The 12,519-nt window shown below is 44.1% G+C and overlaps 1 protein-coding gene across 5 annotated transcripts; it reads right to left on the bottom strand.

Annotated features, from left to right (window-relative positions):
* Positions 1–8,043: 8,043 nt before the first annotated feature.
* LOC102153261 (membrane-spanning 4-domains subfamily A member 4A-like) lies at positions 8,044–12,046 on the bottom strand. 5 transcript variants are annotated; one of them, XM_038568200.1, is made up of 7 exons: positions 11,827–12,040; positions 11,195–11,357; positions 10,636–10,764; positions 10,362–10,418; positions 9,857–9,988; positions 8,978–9,076; positions 8,044–8,308 (listed from the first exon to the last, which is right to left on the bottom strand). In XM_038568200.1, the coding sequence occupies exons 1-7, from the start codon at positions 11,832–11,834 to the stop codon at positions 8,225–8,227; spliced, it is 672 nt and encodes a 223-aa protein (XP_038424128.1). In that variant the 5' UTR covers positions 11,835–12,040; the 3' UTR covers positions 8,044–8,224. The 5 variants fall into 5 exon arrangements, 4 of the variants coding, with proteins under 4 accessions (XP_038424128.1, XP_038424129.1, XP_038424130.1 ...); XM_038568201.1 differs by having other exon boundaries at positions 11,195–11,354; positions 11,827–12,039; XM_038568202.1 differs by having other exon boundaries at positions 10,377–10,418; positions 11,827–12,038.
* Positions 12,047–12,519: the final 473 nt, after the last annotated feature.

Genomic DNA, 12,519 nt, shown 5'->3' with positions numbered 1-12,519 from the left:
AGTGTATATTAAAAAAATAGAAGCCACTGACTGGGAGAAAATATTTATAAAGCATATATTTGGCAATAGTCATATAGCCAGAATATGTAAAGAACTCTCAAAACTCAGTAACAAAATAGCAAACAACCCAAGTAATACATGTGCAAAATAATTAAGCAGAGAAGACACAGAGATTACAAATAAGCCCATGACCAGACACTCAATATCATTATTTGTTAGGAAATTCACATTAAAACCATACTGGGATTTCTCTATACACTCCTATTAGAATGGCTAAAATGAAAAAGGTTGATCAAAACCAGTATTAGCAAGAACATGGAGAATAGAAACCCCCAAACACAGCTGGTGGGGATGTGAAATGATCCAATCACGCTGGAAAACACTGTGGAAGTTCCTTAAAAATTCAAACACATACTGATCAGCCAATGGTCCTCTCTTGGGTAAATACCCAGGAGAAATCAAGGTATCTGTTAATACAAGGGCTTGCACACAAATGTTAATAGCGGCTGAATTTGAGATAGTCCTCATGTGGAAACACTTCCAGTGTCTGTTAACAAGTAAATGAATAAACAGATTGGACATACCCAGACAGTGGAATACTACCACTAAGCAATAAAAAGGAAGGAACTGTCCATAGACAATGTGACATGGATGACTCCAGTGTAGTTATGCCAAGTGAAAGAAGAAGACAGAAAAAGTACAGGTCACATGATTCCATTTTTATGAAGTTCCAAATGGCAAACTAATTTAGAGCAATAAAAGGCAGGTCAATGGTGTATGGGAATGGGGATGAAGGCGAGGAGGGTCAGGGAACTTTTGGGGAGTGACATTTATGTTCATTATCTTGAATGTGATGATGGCTCATTATTATATATCTGAAAAAACTTTTCTTTTTGTTAAGATTTTTATTTATTTGAGAGAGAAAGAGAGCACGAGTGGAGGGGAGAGGAAGAGGTAGAGGCAAAATCAGACTCCCTGCTGATCAGAGAGCCAGGTGTGGGACTTGATCCTAGGACCTAGAATCGTGACCTGAGCCAAAGGCAGATGCTTACCTGACTGAACCACCCAGGTGCCCTTTAAGTCAAAACTTTTCAAATTGTAATTTCAAAAGAACTACAGTGTTTTATATGCCAGTTATACCTCAATAAAGAGTTTCATTTTGTTTTTAAGACATTATGAACAGGACTGAAGACAACTCCTTCAGAAGGCAGAAGCCAGAAGATGGCTAGATGGCTAGATGAGGAAGACCCAGGTCTTCAGACAATTTTCCTAGCCACCGTTACTCTCACGAGAATCCATGCTTTCTTTACACAAATTCGTGACTCACCCCTTGTCACTTGTAAAACTAAGAACATGCTCTTTCCAGGCATGTGAAACAGTATTCTAATCTGCTTGGAAAATCTCAAAAATTATGGTTTCAGGCTCCAAGTCTTCCTACTACTAGACCCAGATTGCTCAGTCTTAACGTTTCTAGCTTTCCAGGGTGGAGGTTATATCAGGTTACAAACCACCCACTCCCTGATCTAGAGGGTGAAGTCTTATCATACCTAGCTTTAGTTCCCCAGGTTCATTTCATGTTAGAGGAAGAACAGCTATTCTACAAATTTCCATACAGCAGAGAGGAACTATCTCTGCCCCAAGACTATTCACTGTGTGGGTCTCGCTAAGCACATCACTGACTCTCCAGGAGAGTGAGAAGTGGAATTTAGCTTGATTGTCTCTCCAGCCCTGCAATGGATAGATGACACACACTGTTTTCAAATCTTCTGTGTTTTTTAGTGAAGATGAAGTATCCTGGAAGGTTCCCCTTTAGGGCCTAATCTGATTAGGAGTATCAGATGGATATATAAGCTGTTTAACTCTCACGAGCAAGTCATGCCATCCTTCAGCTATGGACCATTTCACAATCAAGTGAACAGGCCGTACTAATCTTAGATATCTTCTATCTTTGAGTGTTCTTCAAACTAGGACCGATTTTCAGCCTTTGTCCTCAAGAAATCTGATCTTTTATAGCGTTTAAAAGATAGGGTGGCAACTAGATTAAAAGTAACACACACCATTAATCAGAGGCTCCAGTGAGTTACAGTTCATTTTAAAAATTAATTTTCTAAAAGAAGAAAATTTTTCAAAATAAAAATTACTAGAGAAAACAAAAACAAAAACAAACCAAAATAACAAAGGGCCATTTCTAGCATTCTGGAGATCAAGTGAGGATTCCTTAAGAGATGATAATTAATATTATCAATAATATTAGTACAGGCCAAGATTCTTCCAAAGCACTGTAAATCTATTAAATTATTTAATCCTTACACCTCTTATTTGAGGACAGTGCCTATAAACAATGCTTTTACCAATTGGGAACATGAAACCCAGAGATGTTAAGTGCCTTGCACAAAGTCTTCAGGAAGCAGAAACTGATGTGATGAGGATAGGCCCTGAAACAGATGCATGGAAGTCTAACACCTCACGTGTAATGGAAATTCATTTCTCAGTGAATATGTAACTATTCACACTGGGGTCCCCTGGCCCGAGGCAGCTCTCCCCACTGCTGTGATCTGGTGACCCTGACTTCATCCGTCTGGTCTCTGTCATCCCTCAAAACCCTATCCACATGTGTAGTAAACTAAATGGAGGCCACCATGAGAGTCCTTGTGCCAGACCTGGCATGCCTCATTGTCAGTAATGTTTCAAATGTGGTCACAGCAGAGAACCACCTGCAGCAGATGCTAAAGTGTAGTCAAACTCTGTGTCCAGAATGGAAAACCAAACAGACTCTGGGCAAGAGCTGGTTCCCTCTGCCACCTGTAATTCCGGTTGCAAAATTACCCACTGGCACCCTTCCCTCCCACTCTCAACACAAACTCACTCCTGTCATCAAAGGACACAGCTCTATCTTGTCAATGTACCTGTCTTAAACACTAGGCTCTCTCAGGGTTCTCAGATGATCTACTTCATCTGTTCCAGCTGGGATTCCTCGCTGTCGGAGAGCTCTGAGCTTAACAGCAGCAGGAACAACAACAAAAAGGTGTATTTGCCATCACCTCCTACTCTAATTCATGTATATTCAAGGGTGGGAAACACCTGTAATAGCCCTTCCTCCTTCTGGGAGAGTCCAAGCATCTGAAGTCATGTCCACTCTCTCACACACGGAAGTAAGACTCTGACATCACTGCACCACACCAGCATAAAAGTGCACCAGGCATTGCTCAGATCTGTCCCTCTCATTCCTCCTAGTATAAATTCCTTGGTTTTACCATTTCAACCTCTTCCTTTCTATCTCAAACCTCCAATTTGCATCAGCTGTCATCCTTAGGGCTTTGGATTCCTGTCTGGCTAGCTGCTGTTGCTGTCGTCGTCATCTTCTTCTTCTTCTTCTTCTTCTTCTTCTTCTCCTTCTTCTTCGATTCATTTATTTATTTGGGAGATAGAGAGAGAGCATGAGCAGGAGGGGCAGAGGCAGAGGGAGAGAAAAATCTTAGGAAGACTCTACACTGAGTGAAGAGCTGAACATGGGCTCCATCTCATGACCCTGAGGTAGTGAGCTGAGCTGAAACCAAGGGTTGGATGCTTACCCCACTCGTTTCTTTACTAAGAAATTCCTTCCACATGTGATAGTTACTGTGATGGTTAATGTTGTGTCAACTTGGCTGGGCCACAGTACCCAAATATTTGGTCAAACCATTCTTTTAGAATCTTTAGATTCTCTGTGAAGGTATTTTTTAGATGAGATTAACATTTATATTGGGGGACTTGAGTTAAGCCTGTTATCCTCCATAATGTGGGTGGGCCTAGTCCAAGCAGTTGAAAGCCTTAATAGAAAAAAGACTGACTTCCCAAGAGAAAGAGGGAATTCTGCAAGCAGACTGCCTCTGGACTCAAAATTCAACATCATCTCTTTCCTGGGCTGGGTCACCAAGCTGCGGGCCTACCCTGCAGATTTTGGACTTGCTGTCCTCCATAATTATGTGAGCCAATTCTTTAAAATAAATCTCTCTCTTCTCTTGTTAGATATATAGATACAGGGGCACCTGGGTGGGTCAGTGGTTGAGCATCTGCCTTTGGCCCAGGACGTGACCCCAGGGTCCTGGGATCGAGTCCCACATCGTGCTCCCCGCAGTGAGCCTGCTTATCTCTCTCTCTCTCTTTCTCTCTGTGTCTCTCATGAATAAATGGATAAAATCTTCTAAAAAAAATAAGATACATACAGAAATAGTCACAAAAATCTCCTATGGGTTCTTTTATACTTTATGGGTACAACTACTCACAACAGGACCATGCTATTACAAGCTAAACAGAAAGGTAGAAACCCTGTAAGACCCCTCTATAGAGCAGCAAAAGGGTAAGTCCATCCTCCATGCCCCTTTATCTGTGTGCATTATTCTGTGACCAAAGTATTAATTTTATTCTTTTTTTAGGGGTCCTGACTTAAGCGCCAAGTTTTGAGATTTGAGGGACACCCAGGAAATATTATTTATCTGTTTTCATCATGTTTCTAACCTCTTAGAAAATGATAAAGTAAAACAGGAGATCAGTAAATCTGATATTGGCAGAAGTGGCTTATAATTGGCGGCTTCTAGATTTTCCAAGAGTGTGTCTCAGAACAACACAGTCATGCAGTCATGGCAAGGCTGGGCCCATGTACTACATTTCTAAGCTCTGCAGCCAGTCCACTCTTCCAGAGGGAGCAATGACTCTCTACATTGTGCCTGGTTCCTCCGCCCAAATTACCACACCATTTCTTCCTTTCTTTTTTCTTTCTTTCTTTTTTTTTTTTTTCATTTCTTCCTTTCTGTGGAAGTAGGAAGTGATGGACAAGAAAGAGGCCAGAAGTGTTGCTCTGGTGGAGCTCCCTCCCCATGGAAGGAAACATCCTAAGAGGAGAAAGAAACCCCCCAGGCACACCACACACACTAATAATTACCCCTGTTCTATAGATGGGGAATTCGGGCTTAGCAAAGATAAGATCTGTTGTAGGTCACACCACTCTTATGTAGTCATTCAAGCCTGACTATTGTGGGGGCGTCTGTCCATGGACTATTCTTCACAAAATAACACCAGCTTATCCCAGGAAATAGAGAATTCCCTTTATGTCAATGAAATGTGAACTGAAACATTTAAGGAGGTGATACTTGCAAATACCCACATTCAGTCTCATGGGCTGGTGGTTTTTTTTTTTTTTTTTTTTTTTTTTTTTTTTTTTAAGACTCATAACTGGACCAAGTGAAGAAAATGGAAACAAAACCAAAAAGAAAAATAACGAAGAAATCTCAAATGTTAATTATCTTTTAGGCCTAATTATTCATTTTATTACTATTATTATTAAGTAATCAGACTCCTCTCTCTCCTTGGTCTGAGCACCTCCCAATGGTGATAGGCCATACCCCTGTTCCTCTTCCTCTGACTGACATGTCCCTCCTTGGTCCACTTCGGGCCCTTCCTCATGTCATAATGGACTCATCGAGGTTGTCACATGGAGTTGATGCTTAATAATGTTCCTAAGGATATACATACTCCTCTCTGTCTCTGAAAATGCGTGTGTGTATTTTACCCACCATGCTATAGATGATAGATGGGTGTGTGCATTGTTTCAATTGCTTGCTATCATCATCCTTGCTTTATTACTTTTAAAGATTTTTATTTATTTATTTATTTATTTATTTATTTATTTATTTATTTATTTATTTATTTATGAGAGACACAGAGGGAGAGGCAGAGACACAGGCAGAGGGAGAAGCAGGCTCCCTGCGGGGAGCCCGATGATCCTGGGACCACACCCTGAGCCTAAGGTAGATGCTCAACGACTGAGCCACTCAGGTGTCCCTTTCCTTGCTTTAAGATACCTTTCTGTGGAGCGCCTGCGTGGCTCAATTAAGCTAGTTTCAGCTCAGGTCATGATCTTGTTTCCGTGAGATTCAACCCAGCATCAGACTCTGTGCTCAGTGTGGAGTCTGCCACGTTCTCTCGCGCTCTCCCTCCAGCTTGCTCTCTCTCACTCTCTCTCAAATAAATAAATAAAATATTTTTAAAAACCCCACCAAACGTTTTGGTGCCTGAGTCCTAGTGTACCTGTAGTCTATTGGGCATAGTAGGTCTATACCTAAGAGCACAAGAACTGGTTCTTAGGAAAATATGGTACGTAACTTATGAGAGAGCTTGAAATTGTTTTCCAAAGTGTTCTTTTAAATCACATGCCTCCTTCAAAATGAGAGTAAGTGTTCACATTGATGTACATCTTAGCCAACAGCTGGTGTTATTAGGTTCTCTATAGTCGGCAGGAAGTTATACCCCCGCTCTGGACCTAATTTACATTTCCCTGAAAACTGATAAGGTCGGTTTTCTTGTGCTTCCTGGTTATCTGCATGTCCTCTTCTGTGAAGTCCCTGTTAATATTTTTTGCCCTTTTCTATGTCTTTTTTTAAAAATTGACTCATTGTAGTCTGTAAAGACTCTGCACATTCGGGGCACCTGGGTGGCCCAGTCAGTTTAGCATATGTCTTCGGCTCAGGTCATGGTCCCAGGGTCCTGGGATCTAGCCCTGAATCAGGCTCCCTGCTCAGCAGGGACTCTGCTTCTCCCTCTCCCTCTGCCCATCCCTGCCCACCCCTGCCCATGCTCTCTCTTGCTTTCTCTCTCTCAAATAAATAATAAAATCTTAAAAAAAAGAAAGTTTCCATACATTAATCCTGTTGATGTTTTGTGTATTGCAATTATAACTTAGAAAGTTACTTCTTGATTTTTTGCTGTCTTTATATTTCTTCTTAACTGAGAAATTAATTTTGTACCAACTGTAAAAAGCATATTTTCAGGCAAGTTTTATGCATCTTGTTTGAGAAAATTTTCTATGCCTCAACATAGTAATAGGTCGTTCTACACTGCCTTCTAGACTTGTAATGACTTTCTTTTCTAAATTAATACATTATTCTTGTAGAATTCCCTTTATTATGATGTGAATTATGAGTCTAATTTTACCTTTTCTCCCCTTGAAGATCACTTAAGATTATTGGTCTGGCATCATTGATTTAAAGGATTATGGTTTCCCCTCGGGTCTACATCTGTATCATCTATCATTTATTAACTGGAAGAAAAGCCAGTGGCTCCTCAAACAGGACAAGTGATGATTGCTTCTTAAAGGATTGTTTACATCTGACTCTAAAATAGGGAAGGCGCACCGGGGTGGCTCAGTCAGTTAAGCATCTGATTCTAGATTTTGGTGTAGGTCATGATCTCAGGGTTGTGAGATCGAGCCCCATGTTGGGCTACAAACTGGGCATGGAGCCTGCTTATAATTCTCTCTCTCTCTTTTTTCCACCCTCCTCACCTCCCACTTTCTCTCTCTAAAAAAAAAAAAATAATAATAATAAAAATAAAATAAAATAAAATAAAATAAAATAAAATAAAATAGGAAGATTCTCTTGAATTGTCTTGAGCCCAATATAATCACATTCCCTGGCTCCAGCCCCTTCGAAGTCAGGAATGGTGGATCAGGCCTCTTTCACATCTCATCTCCGACGCTTCTTTCATGGTCACATCACCTTCATGACCACAACCAGGAAAAGTTCTCTACTTTTAAGAACCCATGTGATTATATTGGGCCTGAGAGACAACCCAGGATTAGCCGTCTTCATTCTTTTTGCAATGTCTGACTCCCGTTTGCCATGTAATATGTTCAGTGGTTCTAGGAATCGGGGTCTAAATGGCTTTGTGGGGCTGTTATTCTGAATACCAAAATGCCTCTGTATGAGTGTCGAGGAACCCAGGAAGAAAATACAGGTGATGCCTTGCTTGACACCGACTAAAGAATTCATTGTAGTAGATACGTCCTGTATCTTCAGTCAGAGAGGAAGAACCAAAAAATGAGGAATGAGAACTAACTGGCGTGGATTTCTTTCTCTCCTGTGAAAGTTTGGGCACAACACAGACTGACCACGAAAATCCGAACTGGACAACCTATTCCTATTTACGCACACTTGGGGACCTTAAAATGACGGTTTCATGACTCCTTGAAAAGTCGGTAAATGGTATGATGGGGAATCAAACCAGTAATCTCATCAGCAAATCAAAGAAGTCTTTAATATTCTGTGTTTTGTCACAGACGAACCACAAGTATAGGAACCTAAGGACAGTCAGACGGGCGTGCCCTCGCAGGGTTAGCCGTGTGTGGTCAACAGCCCAACGAGGGAGAACACACAGGTCAAACCGACTGGAAATACCCAACCACCGGGGTCTACTGGAATGTGACCTCATCGTACACGTGTTCCGAAGACACTTCTGAGAGGCTGCCGTCATCGTTTGGTAAGAAAACCACCACCTGTGGAGAGACCAGAGCATTAGATTCTTGTAGTCCGCGGTGGGGCGCGGGGGTGCCATCCCACACTCTGAGGAGCGAGATTTCTCTCAGCGCCTTCTTTCTGAGGCCTGATACCTGGTACCTGGTGGGTCTTGCTTTAACTCTCCTTTCCTCACACCTCTTCATCAGTGACAGAAATGACCTTCCTACCAGACAAAGGGACTCTGCAGTGTCTAGGGACAGTTCTCTGGCCGAGTGTGGTTGGCCATTTCCCTCCATCTCCACCTGTGCCACCTCCTTCAAAGATGATGAAGATTCATATGTGAGGGGGGCCTGGTGGCTCAGCGGTGGAGCACTCAGTGCATGACCCCGGGGTCCCGGGATCGAGTCCCCCATTGGCTCCGCAGGGAGCCTGCTTCTCCCTCTGCCTCCCTCCTTCTGCCTCTGCCTCTCTCTGTGTCTCTTATGAATGAATGAATGAATGAATGAATAAATAAATAGATAATCAATCTTAAAAAAGAAGATTTATATATGAAACAGCATTTTGCCCTTTCTCTTCCTAATCTGTCCCAAAAAAGAATAGAGGACACACACGCACACACACATACATACACAGACACACAGACACACACAGGCAGAGAGAGGGAGAAACCAAACAAGAACGACAACCTAGGGAGGCAGCGCGCTCACCTTGCTGACGGAGCAGGCGGCCCTGCAGGCAGAGACAGCGAGGGCCAAGGCGGTGCAGCCCCCCCCCAGGGAGAGGAGCAGCATCCCCGTCAGCAGCCCCTGCGAAACAGATGCGGATGGCCACACGTCGTGGAGGACAGCCACGCAGGTGCTGTCAGAGCAAACCACGGGGTGGAGGCTGTGGCCAAGCTCACACCTGGCGCCAGTTCATCTAGTCACCAACACGAGCCCCTCTCCACCTCGCAGGGAGTCCTGAATTTTCTCCCAATCTGAATATACTAAATAAACAGCTGGAAAGTGGGTTACTGGAATTCTCCCCCTCTAGGCACAGGCCCCGGAGTGTCAGGTGAGCCTGGTGCGGCCACGCTGACCTTTGTTGCTTGTTTGCCCAGCTGCTCCCCACCTGCCAGGACCGTGCGGCCCCCCGGCTTGGCCCATCTCCCTTGGGGCTTAGCCCCCTGACCCTCTGACCTCTCCCCAGTGGTCGGGCCTCCTGAGCGAGCGCACGCCCGCGCCCGGTCTCTCCAGCTGGCGTCCAGAGTCCCTCACCTGGGGCCCCCGGAGGGCCAGGCCCACCTGTTTCTTCTCAGGTAGCTTTTAAAATCATGAGACAAGTGCCCCTCAGAGAACTGAGCTCTTAGGGAATTTCCCGCTCACCTACCACACATTGGGGCCTTCAGACATGAATCGTATCAAAAAGCTAACTTTTTTGCTCAGGGCTCCTGGAAAGACGCAAAGGCCTAGATCCCTTCACTTCAGGATGGTGTCCAGCATCTACATGACCCACGGGTGCGCTCAGGTCCACGCTGAGAGTTTACAGAGGAAAGTTCAGACAAACCCAGTGTAAGGGTTTCCACTACGGGACCAGGCCGTACTCACCGTAAATACAGTTTCATAGGGAGACCTCCACATGGCGCTTTCATACATGGATATTTCTTCAGCAATTATCATACTTGTGCCAATGCCTGCTACGGTAGCACTGAGCGCGTTCATCCCCAGGCTGCCTTGGATCTGAAGAGGGAGGGAGGGAAGTTGTTGTAGACTCTTCTTCTTGTCTTCCTCCCGGGTGAGCCTCGCCAGTGAGGGGCACATTCAGGTCCTCCGAGTTGAATTTGGGAATTTACTTGGGGTCTTCTCCAGTCTGACAAAGAAGGGGGGGACCTGGCGTAGTTGAGGCTTTGGCTGTAGCACAGGGAGCACGCTGAGCATGCAACACGCAGACACAGGGCTAAGCCCTGCACCCTTCCCAAGCGCCGTGCTTCTAAGGACGCCCTCCAACAGGCCCTTCCTCAGACAACCGGCAGGTCCTTTGCGCCTCAGCCTCGTAGCTGAGCAACTCCTTGTTCCACTAGACCTATCTGAGCCTCCAGAACGACACACTTACCAGACACTTAGTTACCTTTCTTCCAGCGGCGATGGACACCACTCCAGATATGAAGAACTGACCAAGGAGAGAGAGACGGCCCACTCAGGGCTTGCACCTGCACTTCCATCCTTCCAGCGTCCTCCTGGCTTCCCCCACTCCCCTGCCAAAATGGTCCACACCGTCCACCCGAGCTTAGGACCTAAACAGCAGTGCATGGCTTTTCGAGAGAGAAGGATGAAGTATCACAGACACCTGAAAAACTGCCAACACTGAAACAACCACGAATACTCACAGAGAGGGATCCCCACAGGTGATAGCCCGTTTTAGTGGTCATGGAGTGTCCACCTTCATAGTCACGTGGAAAAGGACTGATTGTCACGCCCAGGCACAGCATTACCAGCCCAATCAGGATCTCAGCCACCTGGAGGGTGAAAGACATCATTGTGGGGCAGCTTCTCAGGAGGAAGGTTCTCTCGTAGACCAGGGCACATTGACTTCTTTCCCACCTCCAAGACCCCAAGCTTGAGAAGATCTCCCAGGAAAATAACAGTCTACTGATTACGTCTTTTTCCTTGTCCAATGTAGGACATTGACATTCGTCTAAAACAATTTTTTTCATGTAACTTCTACCTAAGTAGAGATAATTCTTTTTTATTCCAGTGGTGGACAGCTTCACAACATGTCTTTGCATTTCCTGAATCTGTAAGGTTAGTTTAGTTCGGGATGGCTCCATTTAGTCCACAACCATAGTCAATGATCTAGAGAATTGGGGTGTCATGAGGAAATCCTAGTCTCATCTCAGGAATGGTTCCTCTCCCCACAGACTGTGCTCTGATCTTGGGCCCACTCACCCCTAAGACCTGGGGCTGACCCTTTAGGAAGAGCAACAGACTCTTCTGCTGCTGGGAGGGCAAGACCCAGGTACTTGGTTCACGCAGTTGGGGTATATGCTCACTCTCAGGAAGATTTATTGTGTAGTCCCGGGCTGTCTCTGCCTCAAATGTCCCTTTGCTGCTGTCGACACCAGGAAAGAAAACACTTGTCAGCATAGATCCACATCGAAATGTCTACCTTGTTCAATAGCAAAATCCAGTGCAGCGAATTTTGTATCCTTGGGAAATGTATCATATTTTACTTCCATGTTTTGATTAGGGCATAATCCAGACTTTTCCCATACCTAGCCAAGCAGATAAATCTAGACTGAATTAAAGCTGCCTGTCCTCAGCAATGTGTACACGGTTATTGATCTTAGAGAGTCTAGCCCTGTCAGATTGAAACCCAATATTTACCTTTGTCCCTCATCTTCCCAAAGCAAAAGCAATTCCCATTTGTAGCAAAATTTCAAGCAAGATTTTTCCATTCACAAATTTCCTCTAACTCAACCTACAGAGAGCCCCATAGTCTGGGCACTTGTATGCCTCCCACCTAGATTCTTTCTCAGAGTCAAAGCATGGGGCTAAGATGAGAAAAGGTTTCTTCCTACCTTTGCATCTCCTTAGTACACGCAAGTGGGTTATTTTCCCTTCTGGCATGTGGTCTCTAATTTACGATATTCAAAGACGATGGTCTGCTCTGATGTACAGTGTGTGAAGAAAACATTCTCCAGTGTCCTGGGTTGGCCATTTGTTTCCTGTGACTTATCTCATTCAACTTGCCAAATGAGTATCTGTGATGTTCTTAATCTTGGTAACATATCCTGAAGATAATAACCTAACTCCACTTCTCACACACTATAGACTGTACCAAAGTGCACACATGTTCTCAACACCGGCTCCTCCCCACAGTCTGTGAGTGCCAGACCCTCACCTATCTGGGCCCACACTATCCTGATTTTATGATTTTTTATAAATCAAAGCTTCGCTGAAGCCCTTTTTTTAAATTAATGCTATTTTATGTTATCTTATATGACCAAGGAAGTTGGCTTGATTACATACCATGTTAAACTATGCGATACACTTTCCATATTAAACTTTCTAGTTGTAGAGGAAATTTTTAGCATAATCTATGTGACTTTTCTGGACTCGTAGCCCATAGTACACTTATACCTCACTAAATAAGAGTGGTGGTGTCCTTCTGCCCAATTCTGTCAATTCTAGCCAGATGCCCACAAAGGAGTATTTCCTAGTTATCCATGGCATACGTGCCTGTGAAGAAGAGTGGTCATTTACGCAGGTTG

This window comes from Canis lupus, chromosome 21 (genome assembly GCF_011100685.1).
Source record: "Canis lupus familiaris isolate Mischka breed German Shepherd chromosome 21, alternate assembly UU_Cfam_GSD_1.0, whole genome shotgun sequence".
Classification (NCBI taxonomy): domain Eukaryota; kingdom Metazoa; phylum Chordata; class Mammalia; order Carnivora; family Canidae; genus Canis; species Canis lupus.
The sequence above is the reverse complement of the archived record's forward strand: the minus strand, read 5'-3'. Positions and strand labels throughout refer to the sequence as shown.